At 42.9% G+C, this 25,956-nt stretch overlaps 1 protein-coding gene across 2 annotated transcripts in view; it reads left to right on the top strand.

The window, feature by feature from the left end:
- Positions 1 to 25,956, top strand: part of CDH8 (cadherin 8) — a 507,519-nt gene that overhangs the window by 275,384 nt on the left and 206,179 nt on the right. For both annotated transcript variants that reach the window (XM_040329195.1, XM_040329196.1), the window contains exon 4: positions 2,185 to 2,304. In XM_040329195.1, coding sequence (XP_040185129.1) covers positions 2,185 to 2,304 — 120 coding nt within the window. The remainder of the gene's footprint in view (positions 1 to 2,184; positions 2,305 to 25,956) is intronic.

Below are 25,956 nucleotides of genomic sequence, written 5' to 3'. Positions count from 1 at the left end.
GGGGGGGGGGGGTGACGGGATGTGACGGAATGCCTGTCTTTTGCCCGTGAATGCCGGGCCGGAAGTGGGTGCAAATACCTGTCTTTAGACAGGTATCTGCACCCCCCTCCCCCCTGAAAGGTGTCAAATGTGACACCGAAGGGGGGGAGGGTTCCGATCAGCGGGACTCCACTTTAGGGTGGAGAACCGCTTTAAGTACCGTATCCTAGGTATGAAAAGCTTGGCAATTAACTTGTGCACTTCCAGGCCTATCTCTACCACAATACGGATATATAGCGCTGTGCACTAGGTAAAACTTTCTAAGTCCATCTTTATTATATCATTAAGGGCAGTAAGGAATACACACAAAGTCTTAGGCCGCGTACACACGGTCGATCCATCCGATGAGAATGGTCCGACGGACCGTTTTCATCGGTTCACATTTGTTGTTGGAAATTCCGACCGTCTACACGCAGCATTAGTATGAACTTTTTGCTCAATAAAGTTGATTATGGAATTGCATTCCTTCATTTGTTTGGTGTGCTGCTGAGACTTGGGACAAGCTGAGATGAAGTAGGCACCTGAAATCAACTTCAGAGGAGACTCGGGAGAGTTGAGGGTTATAGTTCATTATGGTCTTATAAAGGACTGGCCTACTTCTGTAAAAGGTGCTACCTTAATAAGAAAGGACAACACCCCCCTGTTATGGCAGTAATGTCATACGTAGCTGTTTCGCCAGATCAAAAAGTGAAATGGGTTCACTGGAGTTACCACTTGCCAGCCACATTGTTCTGTGCAGTGATGGTCATTGCCCCTTACACAAATATAGGAGCATTATAACATACTAAAACTGCCCATTGATGATCAAAATTCAGCTGGTTTAACAGGGATCAGCTGAGTTTTGATCCATCTATTGCTGCTTCCACTCAACAGAAGTCGATCTAACGATCAACCTTTGTCAAGTAGGATGTTGCTAATTTTTTTTGTTGATCAAGTGCATATTAGGGAAGTCCTGCTGTCAGAATAAAATAGTGCAGCAGGGAGGTTTCCTCCATCCACCTCGCTTGTGTGGGGGAATAAATTCAGCTGGCTGATCAACAAAAAGGACCTATCTTCGACCCACTTTAGAGGGAGGTTTGGAAAGCCTAGGAAAGTGATGGCGAACCTTGGCACCCCAGATGTTTTTGAACTACATTTCCCATGATGTTCATCCACTCTGCAGTGTCCTTGAGCATCATGGGAAATGTAGTTCCAAAACATCTTGGGTGCCAAGGTTCACCATCACTGGCCTAAGACCTTTAGAGTCGGTTCACACTAGGGCGACACGACTTCCAGCGCGACTTTCAGAGGCGACTCCAACATGACTTGAGCATGAACCACAGGGCGATCTGGGGTGATTTACAACACGACTTGAAGTCGTCTCCGTGACAGGAGACTTTCCAGTGGCCAATCAAACTACAATCAGCTCTAGGGGAGGGAGGGGAAGGGAGAGGTTTGCCTGAGAAATGTATGTTATCTTCCTGGAAAGTCGCTTCAGTTAAGACAGTGATCAGACTTGGAGGCGACTTCCATTGAAATCAATGGGTACAAATCACCTACAAGTCGGATTGAAGTAGTACAGGAGCTTCTTTTGAAGTCGGAGCGACTCGAGTCGTGTGTATTAACACCGCTCCCATTCACTTGCATTGTTTTTCTCGACAGCGCAACTTGGGACGACTTGAGGCGACTTCAAGTCGGATCCCAAGTCGCCCCAGTGTGAATCGGCTCTTAGGACTGTTCAGCCAGAAAATCTGAAACCAAGTAGTTATACAGTAGATAAAACGCCACATAAGACATATTGTTTTGCAAGTGTATGTGCATGTACCATTTTTATCTTGAAATTAAAAACTTTAGTTCTGGTATAAATAAAAATGGAGAACATTTTTATAAATGGATTACTATGTATGTATTAAATATAACAGGTATAACAGGTACTTTAGCACTCATACTATAAGTATTTTGTTTATTACAGCATTTTTTTTTTACCTTGACTAATGGTGAATATTATGGATTTATCCTATTTCAACCCCATGCAACTATAACTTACAGTGTGCTGTGTGCAATGGCATATCATTGGTAATGGACAATCAATACAGCTATATATGCATGCCATCTATATGTTGTAATGTAAGAATTTGAACATTTTATCTTTCTTTTTCTTACCAGGGACATTTGTCACTAAGGTAACAGCCACTGACTCCGATGACCCAGTGTATGGAAACAGCGCTAAACTGGTTTACAGCATTTTGGAAGGGCAGCCTTATTTTTCTATAGATCCTCATACAGGTAAGCAAAAACTAATATGAAAATATAACTATTATTATTATTATTGTATGTAATTTTATCACCTCGCTGAGCCCTCATCAACTTTGTAGACATATATACACAAGGGTGTAACAGAGAGGTTTCATGGCACAGCCTCATGTAACAAGAGGCTGCAGACCTAATGAATTACACACTGTGGGCCAGATCCACAAACGAATTACGCCGGCGTATCTATGGATACGCCGCGTAATTTTTAAAATGCCTCGTCGTATCAAACGTCATTTACGTCGGGTCAAGACGTATTAACATAAAACACGCCCCCATCACATACATTTGAATTGCGCGCTCTTACACCGACTAAGTTACACTACGCCGCCGTAACTTACGGCGGAAATTCTTTCAGGATACAAAAAAAAACCTGTAAGTTACGGCGCCGTAGCGTATCAGAGATACGCTACGCCGGACGGAAGAATGCGCCGCGCTATGTGGATCTGCCCCTGTGTCATTTGTCTGACAGAAGCATAATTGTCACATACTGAAGAGAATTGGTAACTTCTCAATTGTTTTTTCATGTTTCTGTTAAGGCTCAATGTGGAAATAAACAAAATGATAGTCTTACTAGATAAGGAAAAGGTTACTTTTTTTGTTTCTTATTGGTCTTTGATAACCAAAATAATGTTGTAAACTGTAGGGAACTATCTGGTGTGGTGTGGACTACTCATGGTGTCCATAGCAGGCATTTACAGGTACCTGGACATAGGATTAGTTAGCCGCTTGCTTATTAAATGTTTTTGTCGATTACTATCGGGCACTGATAGGCTGCACTTATGGGCACTGATGAGTCAGCACTGAAATGCGGCACTGATGGGCACTAATAGGTAACAATGATGGCCACTGATAGACAGCATTGATAGGTGGCACTGATGGCCACTGATAGACAGCATTGCTAGGTGGCACTTATGGCCACTGATAGACAGCATTGATAGGTGGCACTGATGGCCACTGATAGATGGCATTGATAGGCACTTATAGGAAGCACTGCAAGACAACACTGATGGGGCTTCACTGATAATCAAGACACTGATATCACATTTGTAAAAGTGTTGGAATGCATACAGTATGGTGGCATCGCGCATTCGCACTCCAGCGGGTAGCCAAATGTGATGGGTAGCCATGCTGTGACAGGACACATCAATCGCAGAGCGCACTGGGTGCTTGCCTCAGGGGGCATGCAGTGAGTGAGAGCGGTTTTGGGAGAATGTCCATGGACGCCCTCCCAGAACTGGAGAACTGCGCTGTAGCCATCCTTTGGGAAGAGTTTAGAAAACAACTGAAGTTGGACTTATTGTTATTTTGGGGGTATTTGATAATAGTTACTTCATAGTACATGCAACTAGAGATGTACTGCTTGTACTGCTTGCCAATAACTCGCACCCAGAGGCATAAAACACCAATAGTGTGATACCGTTTAAAAAGTTTATTCAACAGAAAGATTATATACGGGTACTCACATAGCTTAGGATAAAATCAGGCATATAAAAAAGGGGGAAGTAGTTCGCCAACGTCACCTCCGGTACCTCTCGATGGACTCAATTTTTGAGTCCATCGAGAGGTACCGGAGGTGACGTTGGCGAACTACTTCCCCCTTTTTTATATGCCTGATTTTATCCTAAGCTATGTGAGTACCCGTATATAATCTTTCTGTTGAATAAACTTTTTAAACGGTATCACACTATTGGTGTTTTATGCCTCTGGGTGCGAGTTATTGGCTATCCTGATACTGGACTACCAAGAGGGACCTGCTGTTCTTTGGATTACAGTCCATTCGGATAACAACCCATACAGACACGATCAGAAAGTGGGTTTGGATCTATATGCTGTTACCTTACAGCAGTAAGGTAAGGGGACATCCTCACTCACCTTAAAGGGATCATTGGATATCCATCCTTTTTTTCACGCTATATGTTTGGGATCTACACCAGCACCTTTATTTTATTTTGGACTTTTTCATTAGCATTCAATTTTCCGTTTTTATCACAACATTAAGCTCTGCTGCATGGACTTTTTAGCTTAGCTTACCCCAGCCACTTATGTTATGCACATTGTACATCTTTATTTGCATCATTTTATTACTTATTTCACTCTACTGAGAAGAGTTAATGAAGTTATTTTATTGGCACTTATGCTTAGAATTGATACACCGTTGTCAGCCAGTTCACTGATCCTTTTTTGATGAAAATTTTGTTTATATTGGTTTAACCACAGATAGACCACCTTTTACTTCCTCCACACGCCTTTCCCATCCCCCATTCACAGCGCAGCACTACTTCCTTTTTTGTCGTTATCTTATGGTGTGATACACCTTTTAGTGCCACAGCTGTATCCCCCCCCCCCCCCCATTTCATGGTGGCGCAGTAATATCCACTCCTTCACTTTTAATATACACCTTACTTCCTAGAAAGTGTTTTAGATTTTTTTGATACTTTCTATGAATTAAAAAACATATTTTTTTAAAATTACAAACAAATGTAATCCAGGGGTGCATACAATGCAGTACCCATGGAGAATGGAGTACTCCATTGCAGGGAAAGAAAATCCCTGTCAGGGTGGAGCTCTGCCTTGCTACATAGGCAGAACTCCACCCAACTATTCTTCTTGACGATAAGCAGGGGTCGGCAGACACCCATTGGCCGGAACCCTTTGATCAGCTTCTGCTGTGTCTAATCACAGCAGAAGTGGTGCACACATGTGCCCCCTACCTGGAAGAGCAGAATCACATATCAAAGGAAGCTATTTAGGGAAGAAAAAAAAATTCCTTTACAACCCCTTTAAGTCTCAGGACTGGATGGACAGAGATAAGAACCCTTTGGCAGGTAAAACAGATCCCATATAATTATTTTGTTCGCTTGTTTAGCTATTCGCCTGGAGTACAGAGAACAAAATAATGTTATCTATTTATTTTATTTATTTATTTTTATTTTTTGTAAGTTCCTCTGCAGGCAGTTGAGTGTTTAAATTGAATTTGTCTTTATTTTATTAAGTGGACATTCTTTCCTTGGTTAAGTTATCAGCCCAAATGTGCACTTGGCCTTAGGAAAATTTTAACACATAGCTATTTTGTTAGGTAATATAATATATCTTGACAGGAGAAGTAACCAAAAGAGAAGTATAATAGAAGTAATGGTACATTTTTTCTTTTTGATATAATTTTATTTTTTTTCTCCGATGCTGAATCACTGATGCATTGAAAGAGGTAGAAAAACACAATTATTGAAAGGTCAGTGATCTTTAGCTAAACCTAGTAAACACAGGGGAACACGAATATACATTTGTTGTTAAAATCTATGAAATGCCTCCGCTAACAGCATTAACTGGAGGTGTACCTTGTATACCATTGTGCTCAGGAATCTAAAGAAATGCCAAGATGATAGTCAAAAGGCCAGCTACAAAAAAAAAGATACAAAAAAAATAAACATAAAAATATGAATAACAAGAGGGAAAGCCTTCAATCCTTGAGGTAATATGCTGATATATAAAAACAAGAGCAAACAAAAAAAAACAGGAACAAAATGCATAAAATGTTGTGAATATCAGCCATTAAAGTTTAGTTTTATTTTCTAAAATATGAAAGGTGAAGGTTGTTGGTTCCTTTTGTGTTTTATTTTTTTTATTTTCTTCATCTCTTTTGAATCAGTCCTACATGATATAAAGAGGCTGATTTACTAAGGCCGGGTTCACACTAGTCCGACAAATGCTCCGACATTGGGAGTTCATGTCGCATGACGTGTGAAAATGAATGTTTCCCTATGGGAGCCGTCTTAACTGGTCCGAAACATGTCAGGAGCAACTTTGCAGATGCTCCCTGTACTACTTTGGTCCGACTTGCTGCGTGGGGTCCCCCCAAGATCCATACCAGACCCGTATCCGAGCAGCAGCCCGGCCGGTCAGGAAAGGGAGTGGGGACGAGCGAGCGCCCCCCCCCCTCCTTAACCGTGCCAGGCAGCATGCCCTCAACATGAGGAGGTAGGTGCTCTGGGGCAGCCTCAAGGAGTTTAGAGTCTTCATACAATAAATTGTGTGAATATTCACTTCAATTATCCCATCATGTAAAGCCCCATACACACTATCAGTTTTCCTGATGGTTTTCTCTTCAGGTTTACCAAAACCATCTAATAGGAGGTCAAACCTTAAGCGTTTCAATTTGAATGCAATCAGGCAGGTCCTTGTACTACATGGTTTTGGTAAACCTGAAGAGAAAACCAGCAGGAAAACTGATAGTGTGTATGGGGCTTAAAAAGCTAATTCCTGTTTGCTTATTTTCTCTGCACTTGATTGGGTAATTAAAGTGAATATTTACACAATTTATTGAGTGATATTAAAGTCTTGTATTTTTTAATGTAAAAATTAACAAACATGTTATACTTACCTGCTCTGTGCAGTGGTTTTGCACAGATCAGCATTTTTCAGGTCCCTCGCATGCACTCCTGGCCCCTCTCTCCCGCAGAGTTACCCCATAACAAGCAACTTGCTATGGGGGCACACGAGCTGAGCCACTGCTCTGTGTGTTCATTCAAAGTCGTGGCACAGCCCTGCCCCCTCTCTCGCCTCATTGGCTCACTGACTTTGATTGACAGCAGTGGGAGTCAATGGTGCCCACTGTGTGTCTCAGCCAATCAAGAGGGAGAGTCCCGGACAGCCGAAGCTCTCGTTCAATATTGATACAGTAGGTGTTTGTGATATTGTGTTTTTAGCACGACAGCATCGCGCTGATTCTCGGCGATGTGGTGCCGAGATCTCGCCGACATCTCGCACTCACTGGAATAGTGACAGCACATTACTGTATAAGGAAAGACGAGATGGACAGCCGCACTCCAAAAAAAACATAAGGTTGTCTTTATTGTAAAAAATTTATAAAAAATGCACTACAAAACAAGCAGAACACAGGGGAAACAGCCTACGCATTTCACACTCCGATTAGTGCTTAGTCATGGCTCCAGCCATGACTATGAAACACGTAGGCTGTTTTCCCTGTGTTCTGCTTGTTTTGTAGTGCATTTTTTTATCCATTTTTTACAATAAAGACAACCTTATGTTTTTTTTTTTGAAGTGCGGCTGTCCATCCCGTCTTTCCTTATATCAATTGCTTCATGCATTGCCAGCCCCTTGATTTCCTGAACCGGTGCAGATTGTCACCACACACCCACCTGGAGCAGTTACTCCCTTCCCTTCGTCTTGTTCAATATTGCTGGATCAAGATGGGGCTCAGATAAGTGTTAGGGGGGCTGAGGGGGGCTGCTGCACACTGAAGGTTTTTTATCTTGATGCATAAAATGAATTAAAATGAAAAAACTTCTGCCTTTAGAACCAGTTTAAGTTAACACTTCAGAGATCAGATTAATGTAGTAAGATAAAACAAAATTAAAGTGGTTCCAAAGTTTGAAGGTTTGTTTTACCTTAATGCATTCTAAGGTAGTAAAAAAACCTTCTGCAAGCAACTCCCCCCCTCCAGCCCCCAAAAATACTTACCTTAGCCCGACCTCGATCCACCGATGTACATTAGAGCAGTGTCTCTCTCTCTCCTCATTGGCTTAAACACATCATTGGATTGCTGCTGCTGTCAATCACAGTCAATAAGGAGGGAGTGAGGCTGAGTCCCGTTGTCTGTGTTTAGAAAAATGTCATAGAAAATGGCTTGCTATGGGGGCACTCGGCAGGGGGGAGGGGCCTAGAGCGCTGGCAGGGGACTTGAAAAGAGGAGGGTCGGTGCAAAACCAATTCACAAATCAGGGAAGTATAACATGTTGACATGTATAACACACAGAATGCTTGTTATACTCACTGTGGAATGGGTTAATCCTTTACTGTGGGAGACCAGATATAGTGAATGAGGGGTCCTGGGTGTAGTAACACTTTAAGGATTTGTAAGTTGCAATATATTACATTTAAGTTTTAGGATTTAGCATTTTTCAATGCTTGCTACAGATCCATTGGGCTATTTGATCTGCTCATAGAAATAAGCTGGGGAGGGCCTTTTATACTCCTTTTAGTTTACTTTTGTTGTAGAAAAGTCCACTCTCACTTTACTAATCCATAAATGACTGCATAATCCACCATGCAAAATACATCACAGGGCTAGATGTGATGTGTGCTGTAAGAGAGCTGGACTTTGAAGTGATTGGATTATTAATCACTTTAGCCCCAGAGGATTTGACTGCCATATGACCCGGGCCACTTTTTGTGATTTGGCACTGCGTTGCTTTAACTGACAACCATGCAACCTGGCTCCCAAACAAAACCATAATCATTTGCCGCCGGCGAACATCGAGTCTACGGGACCCACGGGTACAATCCCACTCACGCGCGGCAGGTGTGCGTGCGCCCACTCTCTTGCTTTTACGAACTGACGTACAGGTACGAACAGTTTGCGCAGGAGTGCCATTCTGCCGACATATATCGGCGTGAGCTGGTCGGCAAGTGGTTAACTGAAAATTGTGCAGTAGTGCGACGTGGCTCCCAAATAACATTTGCATCCTTTTTTTCCCACAAATAGAGCTTTCTTTTGGTGGTAGTTGATCACCTCTGCAGTTTTAATTTTTTTGCACTATAAACAAAAAAAGAGCATCAATTTTGAAAAAAATTTTTTTTTTACTTTTTGCTATAATAAATATCCCCCAAAAATATATATAACATTTTTTTTCCGCAGGCATATATATATACGTTGCTTTGGGCAGCCGTGCCATTCTGCCAATGTATATTTACATGATGCGGTCGGCAAGTGGTTAATGATGCAAATAGCTAGAAATTTTTGAAGGGGGCTTATCATCAAACACGGGATGCCACACAAGGGGACAGTTTTGAGCCACCAAAATGGGTTGGATACTTACCTGTATATCTTATTCAATAAATCATTTACCAGACTAGGAATAGATGTGAGGGATCTTAAGGGAGCTGCATATTACATCGAAGATAGTTGGGTTGATTTACTAAAATAGATGGAAATCTTTACTCACAAAATTGTGTAAATGTGCATTTCAATTATCCAATCATTTGAAAAGCATCTGCACATGATTGGGCAATCAAAGTGAAGAGGAATTTGATTTTCACGTGATTGGATAATTGAAGTTAATATTCACACAATGCTTTGAGTGAAGATTCACAACCTTTTTAGTAAATAAGCCTAATTACATCTGATCTCTAAGACAGACAGCCATTCAGAATTCTGCTGTAATAAGTAAAACTTTGTTGCAGAGCTGTGAGGGTTGTGTATCAGGAGCTAAAGACTAACTTTTGTAAAGTATGTATTGTCCTAGGATTAGCACTTTCTGCATACACATATATGCATTAAAGTCCTGAATTTGCCTCAGTATGTTGCTGCTATTCATCTGTCCCTGAATAATAACCTAATGCTAAGGCAGCACTCATACATCTATTTCCCAAAGACAACCTCTGGATGTGACACTGAGCATGTGCACTCAACTCCTTTGTTTGACCATGACAAGGCCTGTTATGAGTGGAACCTGTCCTGTTAAAACCCCTGTATGGTCTTGGCCACTGTGCTGCAGCTCAGTTTCAGAGTCTTGGCAATCTTCTTATAGCCTAGGCCATCTTTATGTAGAGCAACAATTCTTTTTTTCAGATCCTCATAGAGTTCTTTGCCATGAGGTGCCATGTTGAACTTCCAGGGACCAGAATGAGAGAGTGAGGCCTCGTACACACGACTGGTTTCCTCGTCAGAATACATCAAGAAACTTGGTCGTGTGTACGTTTTTCATCGAGGAAACTGTTGAGGAACTCGACGAGCAAAAAAGTGAGCAAGTTCTCTTTTTCCTCGACGGGAGTCTGAATTTGCTCGTCGTGTTCCTCGTCGTGCTGGTTTTCGATGAGAAACTCGAGCATGTGTATGCTAATAAACCCGCGCTTGCTCAGAATAAAGTATGAGACGGGAGTAAAAGTAGCATTTGTAATGGGGATAACACATTTTTCAAGCTGTAACAGACTGAAAAGTGCAAATCGTCTCTTACCAAACTTTTACTTAACACGCAAACACATGAGATTAGCAAAACCAGCCCCAAGAGTTGTGCCAGTGGAATCAAACTTCCCCTGCCATTGTATGTCACCGCGTTTGAGAATGAGGAGATTTTGTCTTGACATCGTGTTCGCAAAGCAAGCTTGTCGAGTTTCTCGACAAGCCTAACAAGGAACTCGAGGAAAACGATGTGTCTTTTCCGACGAGTTCCTTGGTCGTGTGTACGAGGCCTGGGAGCGATAACACCAAATTTAACACACCTGCTCCCTTGTAACACTAACGAGTTACATGACACCGGGGAGGGAAAAAGACTAATCAGGCCCAATGTGTACACATTTTTGTTGCCAGCGGTTTAGACATTAATGGCTGTGTGTTGAGTTATTTTGAGGGGACAGCAAATTTACACTGTTATACAAGCTGGACACTCACTGCTTTAGATTGTAGCAAAGTGTAATTTCTTCAATGTTGTCAGATGAAAAGATAGAATAAAATATTTACAAAAATGTGAGGGGGTGTACTCACTTTTCTGAGATACTGTAAAGCCTCGTACACCCTACCGGGAATCTTGTCAGGACAAAAATGTAGTTTTTCTCGATGGGATTCTTGTCAAGCTGGACGGAATTCTTGTCTAGCTTTCCTTGCATACACACTGTCAATCCAAAATCTCATCGTTCTAAAACGCGGTGACGAACAACACGTACGACGGCAGTATAAAGGGGAAGTTCGATTCCACTGGCGCCACCCTTGTGGCTGCTTTTGCTAATCTCGTGTTACTGCGGGTTAGTTAATGTTTGGTGAGAGATGATTCACGCTTTTCAGCCTTGTGCTTTTCAGTCCGTTACAGCGTGACGAATGTGCTATCTTCATTTTCTCAGCAAAAAGCTCTGCCAGCAGTTTTCTTGCTGGTTTCTTGCTGAGAAAACCGGTCATGTGTACGAGGCCTAAAACCCTGTACACACGATCGCATATCTGATGGAATCTAATCCGATGAATTTTTTCGTCAGATATTGGATGAAGCTGACTTTCAGCAGTCTTGCCTACACACCATCAGTCAAAATTGCCAAAACGCGGTGACGTAAAACACTACGACGTGCTGAGAAAAATGTAGTTCAATGCTTCCAAGCATGCGTCGACTTGATTCTGAGCATGCCTGGATTTTTTAACCAATGGACTTTCACACAGACGATCGTTTTTTTCTATCGGTTTTTTATCCATAGGAAAAATTTAAAACATGTTCTATTTTTTTTCACCAATGAAAAACAAACCGATGGGGCCCATACACGATTGGTTTGTCCGATGAAAACAGTCCATCGGTCTGTTTTCGTTGGACAAACCGATCGTGTGTACAGGGCTTAAGTGTTTAGAGCTACTACACATTCTTTTTTTTTCCAGTGGCCAAGAGCACATTTGCGCTACATGTTCCTATAGAATCTCTAGCGTATATCTTTCAAAACAGCAATAATGCTTATATTACAGTAAACCACACACATAGCTATGGATTCCTCTATTCACCAAGAACTTAAATGTTGTCTAAGCAAGTCTGTTATCCATAATGCTTATTGCAGTTTGTCGGCAGATACTCCATCACGCTCTCTACTTTACCTTCAGGCTCCAGTCCTCTCTTCAGTTGAGTTACTAGAACTCCAATACAGTGAATAATATATAAAACGCTTTATGTCTGCCCGAAAATTAATAAGTGGAATAATACAAAAGAAAAAAAAAACTTCAGTTACACTTCAGAATTACCTACCCCTTTCATTTCTGTGCTTTTATATATTATCAGTATCTTGGTATAAAGAGACAAAACATCTATATTCCGTGTGATTAAAATAAAATAGTTTTTCTTTGATACTGACTTTCGTAATTTCAAGATTTTTTTTTTTCTGTCTTACTGTCGAGCTTTCCAGTGAACAAAAAAAGATACCATTACTGCAGCGTAAAGATATGTTATCTTGTGGTATTACTTGTTCTATTTTCCAAGATGCAGTCTCACTTAGATGACATCTGAACTATGATTGCTGATCTCCTTTAGTAATATTTGAAAGAATTTAAGATTATGATATGCTTGCAACAGTCTCGCTCAAGGGCTCGCTTTGCTTATTATTTAGGTGAAATAGATTTAACCACAGTAATGAATAATGTGTTCCCGGATTTCATTGGCAGCTACTTGGAGAGGAATTTCAGCGTTCTGTTTGCTGCCCTCTTAAAGTAGATTTTTCAAAAATTTTCTTCCATGGCAAATAGAAAGCAATCCTCTCTATTTATTCCTCTCTCTTCAAAGGAATATATTTATCTATTAAGTCTAACTGAATGTCACATTTGCAGGCTGCAAAATCACAAACCTTAGTTCAGTGTATTTTACACTTCTTTACTTTCGTGCTTACAATTTTTTTTAACCACTTCAGCCCTCGGAGAGGATTTGCTCCCTTAATGACCAGGCTATCTTTTGCTATACGGCACAGCGTCGCTTTAACTGACAATTGCAACTGACATGCGACGCTGTACCAAAACAAAATTGATTTCCTTTTTTACCCACAAATAGAGCTTTCTTTTGGTTGTATTTGATCACCTCTGTGGTCTTTATTTTTTGCGCTAAAAAAAAAGTCTGACATATTTAAAAAAAAATAACAATTTTCTTTTACTTTCTGCTATAATAAATAAATATATATATATATATATATATATATATATATATATATATATATATATATATATATATATATATATATATATATATATATATATAATGTCTTCTCTGCAATATAGATACAACTCTAACTGCCCCCCCAGTCCATTACCAGGCCCTTTGGGTCTGGTAGGAATATTAAGGGGACCTCCAAACCAAGATGTAACAAAAAAAATTGTGTGGGGGCCGCCCCAAATTTCATACCAGGCCCTTCAGGTCTGGTATGGATATTAAAGGGAACACTTCACCATCTTTTTTTTAAATGGCATAGGGGTCCTGCCTAAAATCCATACCAGATCCTTATCCGAGTATGCACTCTAGCAGGCCACAGGAAAAGAGGGGGCATGAGAGCGTTTCCCCCTCCTGAACAGTACCAGGCCACACGTTCTCAAAATGGGGGGATGGGTGCTTTTGGGCAGGGATTCTCTGCGCCCCCAACACCAAAGCACCTTGCCCCTATGTTGATGAGAACAAGGTCCTCATCCCTACAACCCTTGGCCGGTGGTTGGTGGTTCTGCAGGCGGAGGGCTTATCGGAATCTGGAATCTCCCTTTAACAAGGGGATCCCCAGATCCCGGTCCCACCTCTGACGTCACTTGGTGTCAGAGGGGGGTGGTGTCACCCATTTACGTCACCGGGTGGCCCCGCCCTCGCTATATAATGATTTGCTGGAAAAAAATGCTTGTTTGGTTGTACTTCTCCTGTGGATCACAGGAGTGCAGATCGTTCTGCACTTCTGTGACCCGTTTTTAGCCAGCCGCGGGCTGAAGCCCACTGTCAGCTGATATTACAGGCTTGTGCAAGATCGCGACCATATAAGGGTGGGATCTGCTTACATGCCTGGACCAGCTCTGTGACATCAGCTTATGGCGGGCTTTTGTTGGCTGAAAATTATCTGCAAGCCGCTAAAAGCCTGAGTCAACAGCTTCCGCCCCACCACAGCCCAGTGCTCCAGCAAGCACAGTAAGCCCAGTCATGGGATGGGAGTTTAGGATAAGATTTGTAAATGCCATTGTTTAAATTTTTAGGGACTCTTTAAAGACTGGAACAGTGGGCCATATTCTGAGTAAAGTTACGATGGAGTAACTCAGGATACTCCATCGTAACTCCCTTTTTTGACCCGTGTATCTATGCTCCTGATTCTTAGAATCATTTTTGCATAGATACACTTAAGATCCGCCATCTGTAAGTCACTTACACTGGCGGATCTTAAATGCAATGACGCCGGCCGCCGCTAGATGGCATTTACATGAAGGAGTCATTTGCATATGCAAATGATCCTTCTACGCCGATTCACGAACGAGTTTGCGTCGCGTAACCGTCGCTAACGTCGTTTGCGTAAGCGGAAACTTACCCCTGCTATATGAGGGGTAAGTTTCCGCAAGTCTCGCGTAGGCCATGTTACGGATGGCGTCGGGTCCCCGTCGTGTTTTTTCGTCGGATACGTCGTTTACGTAAGTCGTTCTTGCATACGACTTTACGTCAATGACGCACACGTCGGCGTCATTGACGTTTTCCGCCGAGAACTGGAGCATGCGCACTGGGCTTTTTGCAGCCCGGCGCATGCCCAGTTCTTTTGTATCGGGGGCGCGCTTCATTTGAATAGAAGCCGCCCCCTTGGAGATCCGCCAGGCTACGCCGGGACACTTACACTCCGCTGTCCCAACTTATGGAGCAAGTGGTTGGGGAATACAACACCTGCTCCAGTAAGTTGGGACAGCGGAGTGTAAGTGCCCTAAGCGCAGCAGGCGGAGATTTACTCAGAATATGGCCCAGTATCACTGGATTGGCACAGGGCCAGTGTGGTGCCTATATTTAAAAAGTGATCAAAATCTTTACCAAGTAACTATAAACCTGTTAGTTAAACTTCTATAGTTGGGAAGATACTGGAGAGTTTACTAAAAGACCACATAGATGAGTTATTTCTGAAAAGAAAATATTTTAAGCGACAGACAGCATGGATTCATGGAAGACAGAAGTTGTCAAACAAACCTGATTTCTTTTTATGAGGAGGTAAGTAAAACTTTGGACAGAAGCGTGGCTGTGGACGTGGTATTCTTGGATTTTGCAAAAGCGTTTGACACAGTTCCCCACACGACTAATGTGTAAAGTCTATAGGCCTGGAAAAAAATCAGTTTGTAAATGGATAGAGAACTGGCTAAAAGACGGAATTCAGAGAGTAGTGGTTAATGATTCTTACTCTGAATGGTCGAAGGTTATCAGTGGTGTACCACAAGGTTCAGTGTTGGGACCCTTACTTTTTAATATATTTATAAATTATATTAAGTCTGGGATTAAAAGTAACATTTCAGTCTTTGCAGATGACACCAAGCTATGCAGTGGAATAATGTCCTTACAGGATGTCTCCAACTTACAAGTCAACCTCAATGCACTCTTTGGGCAACAATATGGCAAATGAGGTTTAATGTTGAAAAATGTAAAGTTATGCACTTGGGAGAAAACAATATGCATGGATCATACATACTAGGGGGAGTACAACTGAGGGAATCCATGGTGGAGAAGGATCTGGGAGTTTTGGTAGATTATAATCGTAATAATAGCATACAACACCAAGAAGCAGTTTCCAAAGAGAGCAAACTCCTTTCTTGTATTAAGAGAGGTATGGACTTCAGAGAGAGAGAGAGAGAGATATAATTTTGCCCCTGTTCAAATCATTAGTAAGACCTCATCTGGAATATGCAGTTCCGTTTTGGGCACCAGTTCACAAAAAGGATATCGGGGAACTGGAGAAAGTGCAGAGAAGGGCAACCAAACTGATAAGAGGCATGGAGGAGCTCATCTATGAGGAAGGATTAGAGACACTGAATGTATTCTCTCTTGAGAAGAGGAGATTAAGGGGGGATATTATCAACATGTACAAATATATAAGGGGTCCATATAGTGAACTTGGTGTTGAGTTATTCACTTTAAGGTCATCAGAGAGGACAAGGGGGCACTCTTTACATCTAGAGGAAAAGAGTTTTAATCTCCAAATACAGAAAGGTTTCCTCACAGTAAGAACTGTGAAAATGGGGAATAGACTCCCTCCAGAGGTGGTTCTGGCCAGCTCAGTAGATTGCTTTAAAAAATGCCTGGATTGTTTCCTAATAGTACATAATAGTACATAATATAACTGGACTCTAACATTTATAGGTAAAGTTGATCCAGGTATTATCTAATTGTCTCTTGTGGGATCAGGAAGGATTTTTTTCCCCTGCTGGATTAGATCATGTTTTGCTGTTTTTTTTTGCCTTCCTCTGGATCAACTGTGGGTATAGGATTGTGTATACAGGATTGTATATATTTGTTTTCCCTTTTACTGGTTGAGCGAGATGGACTTTTTTCAACCAGACTAACTATGTCACTATGTAACTATATGTAAATTGTACTGAACTGCAGAAAAAAAAAACAGATCTGTTCTGCTAGACAGCAGTTGTGCCAGAGCTGTATAAATCTTAAGACTGGATAAACAGAAAAAAAAAACCTTGGGCAGGTAAAACAGCTCCCATATAAGTATTTAATCTCTGTGTTTACCTGTTTGCCTGGAGTTCAGATTTAAAGTGGTTGTAAACTCTTACATATTCCCACTGGAGTGACTAGCCTCAGGTGATACGCAGAGATAAAACGTATCCTCTTACATAAGGCTGGCCATAGACGGTTCGAATCTTGGCTGGTTCAGCAGGGACTGGCTGAGATTCCAGCCATTTATGGGCAGGCTGATTGTATCAAGTAGATTAATCAACTTGGGTACAAACAGCCTGCTGGATTTGGCATACAATTATCGCTAGTGGCTAGTATAGCCACTAGCAATAATCACTGTCTACAATGGCTCAGCGGGAGGGATTCCTCTTTCAGTGGGCTTCCTATGTTATATCTGTTTATGTGGAATCCTCTCTCCTCTGCAGCCTCTACATGGGGGTGTCAGGACTTGTTTCATGCCAGCATAGACCAGGGGTCTCAAACTGGTGGCCTTCCAGCTGTTGTGAAACTACAAGTCTCATGAGGCATTGCAAGGCTGACAGTAACAAGCATGACTCCCAAAGGGAGAGGCATAATGGGACTTGTAGATTCGCAACAGCTGAAGGGCCTCCAGTGTGAGACCCCTGGCATAGACAGATTAATGCAGATGAGGGAAGAGAAAACAGGAATCACACTAGATGCTTTGGATTGAAGCTAGTACGCAGTATAGAACGATATGCTTTGTTCACTTTTCAGGGGTTGTGGGTTTTGTGGGTCTGGGAAATGAGCTTATGGTTCAGGGTTGTGGTTCAGGGTTTGAGCTCATTATCAACTCTGCCAATTAGATCATGGCAAAGCCAAATACTCTCTTTTTTGTTAAACTCTGGCTTAAAAATAATCAAAATAGTCTTGGCATCGTAGTTCACATCAGCTTATTAAAATGAAATATGAGATGTTTGGGTGAATGATTACAATAGATATCCCCTACACTATCAGCTCTCCTTTGAAATTCATAATTGGTGACAACACCAGGTAGCACATACAGTACATAATGTAAACTAATGTTCCCTTTGTGTATATCAAACATGTACACTTTAGGTAGAGATTACCAAGTTGTCATCTGAAAAATAGTTTTGCAATACAAAGTGGCGTATTATCGCAGTACGGAACATTGTTTCACTTCCAAGATAGGAACAATGCGAGTACAATGTTCACTGGCACATTTATTACTGTATCACCGGATGTCATAACAAAGAAGATCTCTGTAGGTGGGGGCAACGTGATCTATATATTTCATTTAATCCGCTACTCTGTTTAAAGTTTAATGCCATTTACCTTAAGCCAAACTAAGTTCATAAATACACTGTCTGCCCTTATCAAGAGAGCTTTGATGGATGGAAATGTACAGGCTGAGGATAAAATCATAACAAATTGCCCGTTTTCAAGCATTATGATGGTCTTAAATCCATTATGCCTTCAAATAATGTATGATTTTAAAAATTAAAGTTGAACTTTAGGCAAGTATAATAAGCACAGATTAATAAAGGCACAAAATGATTACAAAAGACCTTACTGGCTTGCCGACCACCCGCCGTCATTATACTGTGGCACAATCCCGCAAATCGTTGTAGCTGTACGTCGGCTCGTAAACTCGCTTTTGTAGCTGTACGTCGGCTCGTGAACTCGTAGCTGTACGTCGGCTCGTGAACTCGCTTAAAATTTTAAGTTGAACTTTAGGCAAATATAATAAGCACAGTTCAACAAAGGCACACAATTATTACAAAATACCTTACTGGCTTGCCGACCAGCCGCCGTCATTATACTGTGGCAATGTGGCCCGATCCCACAAATCGTCGTAGCTGGCTCATGAACTCGCTTTTGTGGGCACTCCCATTGGCCAGCGGCGGAGCCAGTCAGCGGGTCCGGCAGACTCAATGTCCACCGGCCACCCGCGATCGTTCCCCACAGTGACAGATAACACAAACAGCGAACACATTTAACCCCTTAATTGCCCCTGATGTTAACACCCTTCCCTGCCACTTTCATTAGTACAATAACAGTGCTTATTTTTAGCACTGATTACTGAAATAATGTCACTGGTTCCAAAAAAGTGTAAAACATGTCAGTTAGGTGTCTGATGTGTCCACCGCAATATCGCAGTCCCACTAAAAATCACTGATCCCCGCCATTACTAGTACATTATATTACCAAAAGTATTGGTATGTCTGCCTTTACATGCACAAGAACTTGAAAGGCATTGCAGTCTTAGTAGGGTTCAATATTGAGTTGGCCCACCCTTTGCTGCTATAACAGCTTCAACTCTTCTGGGAAGGCTGTCCACAAGGTTTAGGATTGTGTCTATGTTTGACCAATCTTCCAGAAGCGCATTTATAAGGTCAAGCACTGATGTTGGACAAGAAGTCCTGGCTCGCAGTCTCCCCAATCCCAAAGGTGTTCTGTTGGGTCAAGCCAGTCAAATTCTTCCACCCCAAACTCGTTCATCCTTGTCTTTATGGACCTTGCTTTGTGCACTGGTGCGCAGTCATGTTGGAGCATGAAGGGGCCATCCCCAAACTGTTCACACAAAGCTGGGAGCATGAAATTGTCTAAAATGTCTTGGTATGCTGGCGCTTTAAGGCGTCATGCACACTGGGCTTAAATATTAGTATTAGGTCCCAATACTTTGGTAATATAGTGTATACTGTAAGTATTTGCCTCTACATCTCATCTATCTGGCGAGTGCATTCTAGAGGCGGTGATATGGTGCACTGCTGGTGATAACGTGGATTTCTTCTACACTTTTTGTATGGATTTACTGAGGAAGAAGATTGATGTTCATCGTTGCACTAATTTTGGGACCTTGTTTGCACTACAAGCACTTTTTATGGGTTAATGCCATTTAGGGGTAACAATCCCTTATTATTGGAATTGTTTATACAGTGCATCCGGAAAATATTTACAGCGCTTCACTTTTTCCACATTTTGTTATGCTACAGCCTTATTCCAAAATGGATTTAATTCATTATTTTCCTCTAAATTCTACAAAAAATACCCCATAATGACAACTTGAAAGAAGTTTGTTTGAAATTAATTAAAAATAAGAAATAAAAAAAAAATGACATGTGAAAAAGTATTCACAGCCTTTGCCACAACACTCAAAATTGAGATCAGGTACATTATGTTTCCACTGATCATCCTTACGATGTTTCTACAAATTGATTGGAAAACAAATTCAGTTGATTGGACACTATTTGGAAAGGCACATGCCTGTCTATATAATGTCCCATAGTTAACAGTGCATGTCAGAGCATTGACTGTAGACCTCCAACATAGGATTGTATCAAGGCACAAATCTTGTGGAAGGGTACAGAAAAATGTCTGCAGCATTTGCGGTCCCAATGAGCACAATGACCTCCATCATCCGTAAACGGAAGGAGTTTGGAACCACCAGGACTCTTCCTAGAGCGGGCCACCCAGCCAAACTGAGCAATCGGGGGAGAAGGGCTTTAGTCAGGGAGGAGACAAAGAACTTGATGGTCACTTTGACAGAGCTCCAGCATTTCTCTGTGGAGAGAGGAGAAACTTCCAGAAGAACTAGAATCTGCAGCACTCCATCATTTAGGCCTGAATGATAGATTGGCCAGACGGAAGCCATTCCTCAGTAAAAGGCATGTGACAGCCCACCTGGAGTTTGCCAAAAGGCACCTGAAGGACTCTCAGGCCATGAGAAACAAAATTATCTGGTCTGATGAAACAAAGATTGAACTCTTTGCCTGAATGGCAAGTGTCAAGTCTGGAGGAAACCAGTCACTGCTATTTAACTGGCCAATGCATCCCTACAGTGAAGCATGGTGGTGGCAGCATCATGCCGTTGGGATGTTTTTTAGTAGCAGGAACTGGAAGACGAGTCAGGATCGAGGGAGAGATTAATGCAGAAATGAACTGAGATATCCTTGATGAAAACCTGCTGCAGAGCGCTCTGGACCTCAGACTTGGATGGAGGTTCATCTTCTAACAGGACAACAACCCTATGCACACAGCCAAGATAACAAAGGAGTTGCTACAGGACAACTCTTTGAATGTCCTTGAGTGGCCCAGCCAGAGCTCAGACTTAAACCCTAATAAAAATTTCTGGAGAGACCTGAAAATGGCTGTGTACTGATGCTCCCCATCCAACCCGATGGAGCTTGAGAGGTCCTGCAAAGAAAAATGGGAGAAACTGCCCAAAAATAAGTGTGCCAACCCTGTAACATCATACTCAAAAAGACTTGAGGTTGTAATTTGTGCTTCAACAAAGTATTGAGCAAAGGCTGTGACAACTTATGCACATGGGATTTTTTTTTACGGTTTTTAATTTAAATAAATTTGCAAAGATTTCAAAATAACTTCCTTCACGTTGTCATTATGGGGAATTTTTTGCCGAATTTTGGAAAATAATGAATTTAATCCATTATGAAATAAGGCTGTAACTTTCCAGGTGCACTGTATATATATTTATTTTGATGTGTTATTTTTATTTTGATTATTAATAATTCTAGCACTTTATTTATGCACGTTACTGTGTGTGTGTAGAATGTACAAGTGCTGCACTGTAACTTTCCATATTTGTATATAAGGTAGGCCAATTATCTTATTCTGTGCTGGCTGCTTTTTTCACTTATTTGAAACGCTCGTTAATATTACTGTAAACTATTATTTCCCTTTAAGCTGAATTTAAATTGACGCCCTGGTGAAAGTGTTATTATGTTCAGTCAACAAGCAATAACAACTCCTCTTTAACCACTTCCCTACTGGGCACTTTTACCCCCTTCAGTATTTCCTACATCATGAAGGTGGCACTGTGCCATTTCTTTAGTCTGACAGGAGCCTATTGACTTTTTTTAAAACAAAGTTTAGTTCTCCTTTAAGGGAAGCATAGGTTTATATTTTTTGTCTATTCCAGGCTTAAGAAAAAAATGCTGTTCCCAATTTATGGAGTATTTTATATGCTGCACTACCATTATATTGATTTAATAAAAGAGCTATTTTTTTAAAAAGGACTTGATTGAAGTTCCCAGTGCGGATTTCTTTGTTGGAGAACTGAAAACACTGCTAGTGATACATGTCCTTAATTCAAGTGGTACATTGCATGTTTTGGGATTTGAAAGGAAACAATTGTGTATTTTCCTTAAAACACATGTGTTGAGTAACTATTACGTTATTTACCTTAAAAGCACAAGAACAAAAATTTTATATATTATAGCTTACTAGCCCTTCAATCTTATGGCTATAGTAGTTTCCTTTTCATAGGCTTTTTGTTATTCTTACCTGGTGATTCTACCAATAACAAAAAGTTATTGGCTTACCAGATTTAGACCATGGTCAACAGTTATTGTTATTGAACAGATATAACAAAATGCTTTCAAGAGTATAAGTCCAAAAGGAAGCAAATGAGAGTAGTTTATTGTTAGCATTTTATTTTAAGTAACCCTGTTAGTAAATCCATCAAATACTGTAGGAATAGAGGGGAAATCTTCCAGTGGGGAAACTAGTTCTGGTGACCTTGGGATTTCTCACTTCTGGTTTTAGCTATTGGACAAGAAGTGAAGGGAAATCTCCTCAAGGGGACACAGGAGGCAGAAAAATCCCGAAAGGGGTTATATTCAGGGTTGCACCAATACCGACACTAGTATATTCCCTTTAAATGTTGTCATGTTATTTCAGATCCATTTAATATGGGTACTATCGTAATTCCGAAGCTCTCATGTAAATAACACACTCTCTATGTGACCAATATCTCAGCAGATGTTAAAGAAGAACTTTAATTAAATGGAGATCTTTCTAGTCGCTAATTTAGAAATTCAGGGGCAAATCCACAAAGCAGATGCGCCGACTTAACTCGAGATTTCTAATTTTACTCCGTGCGTATCTTTGCGCCCGATCCTCAAAACGAAAAATCCGGTTTTTACGTCCTACTTAAAATAATTACTCTGGCGCATCCTCTGACGCAAATTACGCTAGTCACGCCGCTTTATTTGATAGGCAAAGATGCAAATGAGGGAGATAGGGCGATCCTCAAAATTAAGTGTGTGCGCCGTAGATTACGCCCAGTGCGCCGTAGATAACGCCCTGTGCGCACCTGTTAGTTTTCTGGAGCAAAATTAGACTTTATAAAAGCAGCCCTAATTTTACACCAGCCCTGTAAAGGTCTGTTGAAGCAACACGATTTCTGAAGAGCTGCCAACACTTCATTGAGACTGCCAAAATGCCTGGGCCATCAATGATAATAACGGCACTCGCCACTTTACAGGCGCAGAGAAGGAGGAGGGCACAGAGGAGGAGGAGGAGGGCACAGGAGAGGATCTACCGGCCACGCCAAGATCTCTTTGGCATGACTGCGTCTGAGGTCATTGGCCACTTCAGATTAAACCAGGAAGCCATCCTGGACTTAACCAGGATCCTGCAGGATGATCTGAACACCCCAACCCAACGATCCCATGCCCTGCCAGCTCATATTAAAGTTATGGCCACCCTGCATTTTCTGGCCACTGGGTCTTTTCAGAGAACATGTGGAGGTCTGGCTGGGATGGTACAGTCCTCGATGAGCAGGTGTGTGCACCAGGTTGTCCCTGCAATACTGAGACGCATGGGCAGTCAATTTGAAAAGCCCACCCAGGAGGACCAGCGAATGAAGAGCATGGCTGATTTCTATCAGATTGCTGGATTCCCACGGACCATCGGGGCCATTGACTGTACCCATGTGGCACTACAGCCCCCCCATGAAACAGAGCACCTGTTCAGGAATCGAAAAAACTGGCATTCAATCAATGTCCAGGTAATCGTGGATGCCCATGGCCTCATCTGGCATGTCTGTGCCAAATTTCCAGGTTCGTGCCATGACAGCTACATCTTTAGGCAGACCAACATAGCACGTGAATTGGAGCAGAACGTGTATGGAGACAGCTGGCTGGTTGGTGAGTGACATGTGTGTCAGGTATGTCCCCCCCCATGATGCAGACATCACATGGGGCACATGCATGACTAATATCCTCCTGTCTTTTGCCTTCCAGGTGACTCTGGATATGCCCTGGGCCCTCACATGATGACCCCATTCCGGAACCCCCAAACCCCAGGAGAGCAACGCTACAACGAGGCTCATATTCGCACCCGGGCAGTAGTGGAGCGTACTTTTGGCCTGCTGAAGTCCCGCTTCAGATGCCTGGACAAGACAGGGGGTACACTGCTGTATTCCCCCGACTTTGTGTGCCAAATAATAGGGGCTTGTTGCATTCTTCATAACTTTGCAACGAGAAGGGGACTGGAGATTAACTTGCGTGCTGACCTGACCCCCCACCCAGGCAATCCCCCCCTAGCCCACTCTACCCGGTCTACTGAGGGCACAGTAGCCAGGAGACGCCTGGCAGAAGGCATATTTTCTCAGTAAATGGGCAGAAAAAATGTCACAATGTTTTTTTTTTTTCCGATGCAAACGCACATGAATTATGTGACAATGTTATTATTTGTTTTCACTGCAAACGCACATGAATTATGTGACAATGAGAATGTTGCTTTGCACAGTAAACGCACATGTTTAATGACACATTGAGAATGTTTTTGTCTCTGGAAACGCACATGATTTATGTCACAATGAGAATGCATGAATGCACACCACTGTGGTCCCTAGCACAAACACATCACATGCACATCGAATTGGATTAGATCCAAGTACCCCCCCCCCCCTTTGGTACTTGGGAGCAGTAACGCCCCGCCACGGCTCCAATTATGTCACTGTGCATTCATACACCATTCAGGAACCTAGGATGACTTTTCCCTGGTCCTGGGGATCCCTTCTCCACCAAAACTGAGGGGGACACCCTTATTTTGTCAGGAATGCCACCCCCCCACATTCACACATCATTCACACACATAAAGCAAATCATAAGTACAGTATAATAACCAAAAGTTTTAAATCAAAAAATCAAAAAAAAAAAGTACCCCTGGTATTTAAGTCCGGCGGCGAGTGCTCCGTCTAGGCTGCCCACGGGCAGGGGCACGGGCACGGGCACGGCCACGGGCACGGCCACCTGGAGGATCTTCACGGGGGGGGGGAGCAGGGGAGGGAGTATCTTCATTGGGGGGGGGAGCAGGGGAGGGAGTATCTTCATTGGGGGGGGGAACAGGGGAGGGAGTATCTTCATTGGGGGGGGGAACAGGGGAGGGAGGAGCCTCCCCTGGTGTCTGACCTCCGGCTGGCCTGCCCTCCAAGGCCACTGCTATCCTGGTCAGGCAGGCAGTGATGGCAGCCGTATTGGCCTGGCCAGCCCGGGTGTTCTTCTGCACAGCCCGGGTGTTGTCCTGCACAGCCCGGGTGAGGGCAGTCACCTCCTGGCCCACGCCTGTTGTGGCGGTATGCAGGGACCACAAACAGGTGATGACACCCAATGAATTGGTGGCCACATCACTGAGTGACTCCCTCATTACATCCAGGCTGTGCTCCATCTTGGCCATAGTTTTTTGGATGTCACCCAGACTGCGGGTCTGCTTGGCATTGTCCCTCAGCAGACTGGCCGGCATATGCTCAGACCCCACCCTGGTGTCCTGGGTCGCCATCCTGCCTGCCCCTGAGGCTTGTGGCCAGGTAGGAGGGGATAGAGTGACCCTTGTGGGTTGCGGCATGTTGTGGGAGGAGTGGGAGGGGCTACCCCTGATGGTGGCCTGACTGGTGCCAGCCTCTGGGGGATCCTCTGGGGTAGCCTCAAGGGGAGCCTCAAGGGGAGCCTCTGGGGTAGCCTCAAGGGGAGCCTCAAGGGTATCATCAAAGGTCATCAGATCAGTGGCAATAATGATTTCCCGGCCAATCTGGAGATCTTCTTCCTCCTCCCCCTCATCCTCCTCCCCCTCATCCTCCTCCCCCTCAGCCTCCTCATGAGGGGAGGTTTGGCCACTCCCCTCCCCTGGGGACTCCTCAGCAGCCTCCTGTCTTTGGGGTGGTGCAGCAGCCTGGCCTGATGGCCCAGCAATCTCCTGGTCATCTGTGGAAGACACCAAACAATCACAGGTTTGAGGATCCACACACTTGCCACATGTTCCCTTCCCCCACCCACACATGCTAATCACCAAAAAAAAAAAAAAAAAAAACCTTACCTGGCCTCACAGGAACATCAGACTGATAACCAGGCAGGCCCACCACCTGCTCTGGCTCGAAACACCGGGCCACTGCCCATTCCTCCTCAGTCAGCCGGATGGGGCATGGTCCCCCTCCTCCAGTGCCCCTCCTATGCGCAGTGAGCTTGGCCACCTTATTGCGGACCACGCTCCTCAGATCATTGATCTTTTTCTTAATGCCAGCGGGGGTCCTCGTCTCCCCTCCCCCCGCCGCATTTATGTGATCTGTGATTTTGGCATATATCCTCTTCCTTTGGGCCGGGGAGGTGTTCCGGCTATCAGGCCCATGTAGATATCTTCCATATTGTATGACATACCTGGCTAGGATTTGCTTTTCAACATGTGAAAAATTCAGCTT

Source organism: Rana temporaria, chromosome 11, assembly GCF_905171775.1.
Source record: "Rana temporaria chromosome 11, aRanTem1.1, whole genome shotgun sequence".
Classification (NCBI taxonomy): Eukaryota; Metazoa; Chordata; class Amphibia; order Anura; family Ranidae; genus Rana; species Rana temporaria.
Note: the sequence above shows the minus strand (reverse complement) of the source record. Positions and strands in the feature narration are given on the sequence as shown.